Source organism: Rhagoletis zephyria, unplaced genomic scaffold (assembly GCF_001687245.7).
Source record: "Rhagoletis zephyria isolate East Lansing unplaced genomic scaffold, Rhagoletis_zephyria_1.1 Rzeph_scaffold_21553, whole genome shotgun sequence".
Classification (NCBI taxonomy): domain Eukaryota; kingdom Metazoa; phylum Arthropoda; class Insecta; order Diptera; family Tephritidae; genus Rhagoletis; species Rhagoletis zephyria.
The window spans coordinates 1-7,739 of record NW_016178611.1 but is presented as its reverse complement, the minus strand read 5'-3'; the positions used below and the strand labels follow the sequence as shown (position 1 = coordinate 7,739).

Here is a 7,739-nt window from a genome sequence, read left to right as displayed (position 1 = left end):
AGCCGATTTTGAGTCGAATGTCGCCGAGAATACAGTGGAGCAGAGAAAGGTACCTCCGCCTCCGCCCCCACAAGCATCAAACAATGCTCTCCGGCCAAAAGTGCGAGCCGAACCGAAAAAGATTGACCTCGGAGCGGCTGCGCTGTACGCCAAGCAACACCAGCCAGACAACTCTCGAGCGGCCCCAAGTTCAAGCAATAAAGATCATAATACCGACCTTATTGGAATCGACGCTTCGGCGAGCTCAACAAATGGCCTTTCAGCTAGTGGCAATCTGTTGACTGACCTCTTTGGTGAGCTGACTGTCAAACCAACTGCGGACATTTTTGGTGGACCAACTGCATCAACTGCAACTAGCAATGGAAATCATGCCGACAACTTTGCCGACTTTTCGCAGTTTGACAGTGCAAACAGTAATGCAGACGACTTTACTGACTTTCAGAGTGCATTCGCTTCGCCTGCTTCTGGAGCGAGCAGTCTGCTAAACAGTGACTCGAGTCACCCTTTCAGCTCCAACGCCAACTCCTTTGCAGCTATGAATCCCTTCATGTCGCAGCCACAGGCCCCTAATAATACGGCCTCTCAACTAATAATGCCTCAACTGTTGTCTCCAACTCCTCTGGTACCCGTTTCCTCGGTCGGCAACTTGCCAAAGAACAACACTGCCGACGAGTGTACTCCCGCCACTTTTGCCCCGCATAAAATAGGTCAGTCTCGAGTCGGTTACAGCAGTCGTTACCATTACACAGCGCATCCTTTCTTTCGCAGGTGATACCTGGAGCAATCTAAAGATCAACATGAACTTTGACAATATACTAGACACAAAGAGTGCAAAGCCGTCCGTGCCCACGATCAACCAGCTGGCCAACTCGAGCCCTCCAGGACTGGTTCCCTCCCCCAAGGTAGCTGCTTCAAGCAATCTGTTTGATCAGTTTGGTAGTCTGGCCCCCAAGTGTGAGTACTTTGCCAGTTGACTGTAGTCTGTGCTTTCCATCCCTAATAGTGCATACTTTGTTAGCCAATCCCACATCTCCCATCAACAACAATCCACCAAACTCTGCCGATTCGAGCTGGGTCAATCAGAACAATAGTTTGATATAGTGCCTTTGAGCGCAACAAGTGCTGACCAGTGCAAAGAAAACACATTACACACATTCCACGACATCCCTACAAGTTGGCCCTTCATTCTGTTGGTTCATTGTGATACACCTCTCTCTCTCTCTCTCTCTCGTATTCACGACCCTCCCTCCTGCTTCTCTCACTCTGTTTTGTTATATTGCAATCAAGCCGACTGTCATCCTTTTTACTCAACGCCTTTTAGCAATACGGATTTTATTTTATTGTCGATACAAAAGCCATTTTGTACTGGCGCCAATGGGCGCCACCATGTTCAGCCACGTCAAATCAAATGTTCAATTGTTGCCTACTCTTTTCACTATTCAACCGACGGGGGTGTGTTTTAGACCGGTGTTTTGCATATACTCTCTTCCTACCCTTCTTGTAGCACACTTGTATGCAAATTAATAAATTGTTTCTATCTACTACCGGGTGTTTTCGAGAACTTTCGTATCTTCTCTTCGGCATCACGTTGGATGCTTTCCACTTTGAGCAGGGCAATCGATTTCAGCGGCAGCAGCTTCGGCTTACACAGCACAAAGTACGGCTTTTCCTCCACCACCACCAAGTGCTGACTGGGGATTATTGGCTTCAGATCACTTTGGTCCGCTGGCATCTTTCTGTGATGGTGAAACTCGACGAGATGAATGTTTACTGTGAATCACAAACTTTCTGGTGCCAAGCAGATCCAGTGTTTCAAGTAGCAAACTACAACAGTCTGCAAGCCGTTGCTATGGAAATGAAATTGTACGCTTCAAACTGCAAAAAAGTAAAAAGTATTTATTTTACAGCACAAAAACAACATGTTATCTTATTTTGGTAAACTATGTACAAAATTGTCATGGAGATGCTTTTTACAAAGCGTCAGCTCTTTGGGCTTGTGCTCGTTGAAAATTAAAACCAGCACATTTCAACGCAAAAACTCCAGTAACAAAAAGCAAAACAAACTCTAGTGGAATGGATACGGCGTACAGCTGCTTTGGCTTGGGGTTCAAAAAAGTCTGCAAAATTGAGTGGGAGATTAGTTATGGATATAAAATAAAGTGATCTTACAATGTAGGACGCTGCAAGGTGAGATAATAGGACATATAAAGTCATCACATGCTTCTTGTGGTCACAGGAATGAAAGAGAATTACAGTCCAGCAAATGTGGAAAAGTATAAAGCAAAGTGTGGTCAAAGCTGAAAAGAGGTAAAAGAACTGCGAGTCGTCGTTGATGCCCACTGTCCCGGGGCCGGCAGCATCTGCGAGAATGTTGGTAATGGAAAAGGCGCCGCTCATCACCCCGAATCCTAGGCCAGAAACTAGAGAGAAAGTGAACCGTCATTATCAAGACAGCTTTGATAAGCCAAGAGCCACTGCTACCTAAGGCAAGCTGGCTCCGAGATTGGTGAGAGCCGCCTTTTGTTCCAACATCGGACACCTTTTGAAGGCCGTATTCAGCTTTTCTGCAATTAAATATGATGAATTGGTTTACACATGAATGAACAATTACCGTAAAATGCGGTAGAACAAGTATCTGAAACCCTCTTGAAAAATGACTGAAAATGTAACAGCAAAAATCAGGTATTCTTTCAAGGGCACCACAGCGGCCCATAAGATCGATGAGAGAAGCAGTGAAAGAAGCCAAAAGAATGATCTGAAAAAGACATCAAAATTTATATCAAAAGTGGCAAAACCCATGTTATCATACCCTGAGATCATGATGATGATTCGAATCGGGTCTTTTGTCACGACCAGGCAAAAGATGGCAAAGGCTGGCCCAAAGGAGATCAGAGTGCAACCGATAAACTCGGCAAACGTCATGATGCCGGATTCGGTGCTTGAAGAATTACAAACCAAGAACTGGTGGAACAAACCGGTGACTGACGGGCGGTGTTGTCAGCTGTACAACAACCAAAAAAACTAAGCAAACAAAACACAGTTTCTCTCGCAAATGACGTATAAAATAAAGTCAAATCTATTTTGTAAATTCATCCTTTCGCTGACAAAAAGCGCTCTTCTAGTCTTTTTGCCAATCATTTGACTAATTATTGCACACCTTTGTAGGAGACACACAATGGCCCATTGCACGGTAGAAAGTAAAAGAGACGAGCTGAACACGGCACTTTTTGCGTGTCGGCCAGCAGCATCAACCTCAGCCAGTCTAACACCGAATGGAGTCGCAACCAGGCAAAGCTGATACAAATGGAGCAGCCACTCAGGTGAGTTTATTTTCAAGTTTTTGTTCCCTGTTTTAGTCGCCCTTGCGCTCGCCGGCGCCTAATTGATCGTCGTCAACGGTGTCACAACGGTACCGCTACCTGCTGTGCGCCTGTTGACGTCACTCGGGCAGTGTTTGGTGCGCGGTGAAACCTGGCGACAGGTTACAAGCTGCCAGAGAAGCGGAGAGTGAGAGAAAGAGAGAGACTGGTGGTGGTGGCGGTGGCGTGGTACGACCGTCCAGGAACAAGCTTNTTTGTTCCCTGTTTTAGTCGCCCTTGCGCTCGCCGGCGCCTAATTGATCGTCGTCAACGGTGTCACAACGGTACCGCTACCTGCTGTGCGCCTGTTGACGTCACTCGGGCAGTGTTTGGTGCGCGGTGAAACCTGGCGACAGGTTACAAGCTGCCAGAGAAGCGGAGAGTGAGAGAAAGAGAGAGACTGGTGGTGGTGGCGGTGGCGTGGTACGACCGTCCAGGAACAAGCTAACCCAAACCAGAGGCCGTCTGAATCGCCGCCTCCAGGGCGTAATAAGTGAGTCATTGCTGTGTGGTGCTGGCGCATCCGTCGCTGCTGCTGCCGCAACTATGAACGCAGTTGATGGTCGGCGCTGAGCGCAATCACTTGTTAGTCGTCTCTCTCTCTCCCTCTCGTACTTGTTGTCTTCCTTGGCCACTCTCCCACTGTGCCTGTCACCTTTCCACCGTCACCCGCTCACCTGCTCTTCCCACAACACACACAAGCACACCGGTCACATTTCGGCATTCAGCATTTAACCTCTCTTTGGTGACATCTCTTTCAGCCGTTGTCCGCCCTCTCCCTGTCAAAGCTCTTCTACCCCACCACCACTACTACTTCCAATCACCACCCAGTTGCTTCCTCCTCAGTAGGCTTGTCACTGTTTGCTCAAAACAATCCACTTTGACCAGGTTTTCTTTTTAGCCTTCAGCACAACAACAACCACCAGACGAAATGTCGAACCAACATTCAGGATCGTCTAAGCGATTGCAGCAAACCCAGGCTCAAGTAAGAAAGCTCAGTCTTTGTACTTGCTTACTCATAAAACTAAGCTGTTTATCTGTTGCCGCGTATTAACTGCTTATCTTTCTCTTTGCAGGTTGATGAAGTTGTTGGTAAGCGCACTTTTGGAAATTGCAGTGAAAGCGTGCTTTCTACACGATCCATTTGACACTCCAATGCATTCTAAACATAACAATAATATTTCTTTTAGGTATTATGAGAACCAATGTTGAAAAGGTTCTCGAGCGTGATCAGAAACTTTCAGAACTGGACGACCGAGCCGATGCTCTGCAACAGGGAGCTAGTCAGTTTGAGCAACAAGCCGGAAAGCTAAAGCGCAAATACTGGTGGAAGAATATCAAGGTATATTTTACAATTCTAGACAATTATAGCAGAGAGTTGATGAAGAAGAGCTTTATAAGTTAGATTTTGGTTATTCTTGTAATTTGAGTTTGTTTTTACGTTTTCTAACTATCCTTTTTATTTTTTGCACTATCACATGGTTTGTTCTCAACTTAAATTACTTATTTGCATGGACAAATTTCAATCCCATCGTAGTTGATGTTGATCCTTGCCATTATCTTGATCGTCATTATTATAATCATCATTGGTAAAGTATCCCTTTTTATTTAAAGCCACTTTGCTGTTCTTTGCTTGTTTTTGTTTTCAACTCTAGTAGCTAGCTCCACTTTCTTTTTGCTACTAACGCTTTCTCATGATGTTGACTCAATTAACTCTTTGTCCACTAGCTTCCTTTTCTGATTGATTCTCAGCTTGTCCTCTTTCGAATCAGCTTGACTATCTTTTATTCAACTTTTCTATCCTCCATCTCTATATAACTTCTTTTTTCAACTAACTCCGTGTTTGAGCGAGCTTTTCCAACTGTCCAAAATGCTAACTCTTCTTTTTTATAGTCGCCAGCACTTCTTAAAGAGCGCCCTTTCCTGAGTACAAACACCAAGAGCACGCGACGTCCTATTTTTCAACAACACACTGGTTCACGCAAATCACCTACCCTTCTGCCTTTTCCAATATTTTTAATTTATTTTATCCAAGTCAACAAACAACAAAAACCAAACATCAGTCCTCTGTAGTTGTCCAGATTTTTTAAATATTCCTCTGCACTATGATTGCTGACATATCCCATTGGCCCGCAAGTATGTAGACAGGCGGCGGCGGCGGCCAAGAGCAATACAGTTTCCTTCAGTAATGTCTGTGTGTAATTTTCCTTGCCATTTGGATCTTTCAACAATAAATTAAATTGCCTCCCAGTCCTTTCTCTCTTTCATTTGTTTGCCTACTACCATTGTTCTCAATTGTGGCTACTGCTGTCCAGTAGTCAGTGACTAGTTGAAACGTCAAAGTGNGATTTTTTAAATATTCCTCTGCACTATGATTGCTGACATATCCCATTGGCCCGCAAGTATGTAGACAGGCGGCGGCGGCGGCCAAGAGCAATACAGTTTCCTTCAGTAATGTCTGTGTGTAATTTTCCTTGCCATTTGGATCTTTCAACAATAAATTAAATTGCCTCCCAGTCCTTTCTCTCTTTCATTTGTTTGCCTACTACCATTGTTCTCAATTGTGGCTACTGCTGTCCAGTAGTCAGTGACTAGTTGAAACGTCAAAGTGGAGCGGCGATTACTTCAGTGGCTTCACCACTCTATCAGCATCATCATCATCAAAGCTGCCGATCAGCGGAGTGCGCGCAGAAGAGCATGCACCGTTCAGTGCGTCTGGAAGCAGTGGCAGTGTGCAGCAGTGTTCCGCCGTCGCCAGTCTGTCAGTCTGCCCATTGTGACGTCACTCCGTTTGTTGTGCTCATCTGCTCGAGTCACTGGGCAGACTGCTGGCAAGTGAGGCATCACCTGGCACGAGCAACCACAGTATACCTCACAGTAAGGCCCAGTCAGGTCAGGTCATCAGATCAGGTCCGCCAGCATGTCCCCCAGACCACACATTGAGCATCACCTTTGAGCCCAAGTGTACAGCAATCTGCGAACCAGCTCGAGGAAGCTGATGCGTTTCGGTGGTGGCCACTGCCCGTTGTTAGCCAGTGTGAGCCAGCCTTCACCTTCCTGCCCTGCACTTTGGTGCCTTCATTTGATGATCTCCAGTGGGTTTTGAGGCTTCCACCATGTCGCGCAGTCACTCATCAACGCAACCAGCCAATGGCCGTCGCCAGAGGCGACCTTCATCACGCCCACTCAATCCCAACTCACGATTTGCACAATTTCTCCATTTTGAGCAGTTTGATGAAAACTTTAGCTTTATCTCACCTTATGTTAAATATTTCCTCTTTTTCTTCAACCTAATCGTCTGGGTAAGTCAGCCTATTATAGTTGTTCTACTGTTGTTTCACTATATTTTATTCATACATGAATCAGCTTGCCGGCTGTTTACTCATCACCCTTGGCGCGTGGTCTTTTTTGGAGGAATACAATGACACTTTGATAAGTGTGCGCACTGTTTTTGACGTTATTCTGCACATATCCCTTGCAATAATTGTCCTTGGATCCATTGTCTTTTTAATGAGCTTTGCCGGATGTATCGGAGCGCTCAGAGAGAATCTCTTTTTACTAAACCTTGTAAGTACTGTTAGCTTGTAAAAAAATAATTCACTAACGGGAGTTTGCCTGTTTTCCTTTCAGTACTCAACCATGCTTTTATTTCTATTCATCGGAGAAGTTGTAATCTCAGCAATGGCTTTTATGTTTCCCAATTCGTTTTTATACCACATCAAAGAAGGACTTTCTCGTGATCCTATCATCAAGTATCGTGACGATCCAAACTTGCAGAATATAATTGACGTTATTCAGACCGAATTCCGCTGTTGTGGAATTTCTGATAAAGGATACAAAGATTGGTTCGTTTTTAAATAATAATTTCAACTTTAAACTCATTTTTTTCATCTCCCAAGGTCAAAGAACATTTACTTTGAATGCAATGATGTAAATCCAAGCAGAGAGCGATGTGCCGTACCGTATTCATGTTGCCGAAATCCCCGAAACTTTGATGTANAAGATTGGTTCGTTTTTAAATAATAATTTCAACTTTAAACTCATTTTTTTCATCTCCCAAGGTCAAAGAACATTTACTTTGAATGCAATGATGTAAACCCAAGCAGAGAGCGATGTGCCGTACCGTATTCATGTTGCCGAAATCCCCGAAACTTTGATGTAATTACTTTCGCAATACCAGAATCTATGTTTTTTTCTAATTATCTTTTTTACAGTCGGGTCTCATTAATATCGAGTGTGGCTTCAACATGCAAAACATTAGCTCAGTGGTTGAGGTAAACAAAGATATCTACACGCGAGGTTGCATTGAGGCCATCACTGAAACTCTGGAGCCAAACATGAACATGGTTTCAATTGGGTGTTTTGTGTTTGCAATCGTTC

At 44.6% G+C, this 7,739-nt stretch overlaps 2 protein-coding genes across 2 annotated transcripts; both read left to right on the top strand.

Moving 5' to 3' along the window:
• Positions 1-4,290: 4,290 nt before the first annotated feature.
• LOC108381144 (synaptobrevin-1-like) lies at positions 4,291-4,971 on the top strand. Its single transcript, XM_017637559.1, has 4 exons — positions 4,291-4,344; positions 4,436-4,451; positions 4,550-4,701; positions 4,897-4,971. The coding sequence occupies exons 1-4, from the start codon at positions 4,291-4,293 to the stop codon at positions 4,969-4,971; spliced, it is 297 nt and encodes a 98-aa protein (XP_017493048.1).
• Positions 4,972-7,040: 2,069 nt separating this feature from the next.
• Positions 7,041-7,716, top strand: LOC108381143 (tetraspanin-33-like; the record flags this gene model as incomplete). Its single annotated transcript, XM_017637558.1, has 3 exons — positions 7,041-7,204; positions 7,259-7,289; positions 7,574-7,716. Coding segments are annotated over exons 1-3 (338 nt in total), but the record flags the coding sequence as incomplete, so codon positions are not given.
• Positions 7,717-7,739: the final 23 nt, after the last annotated feature.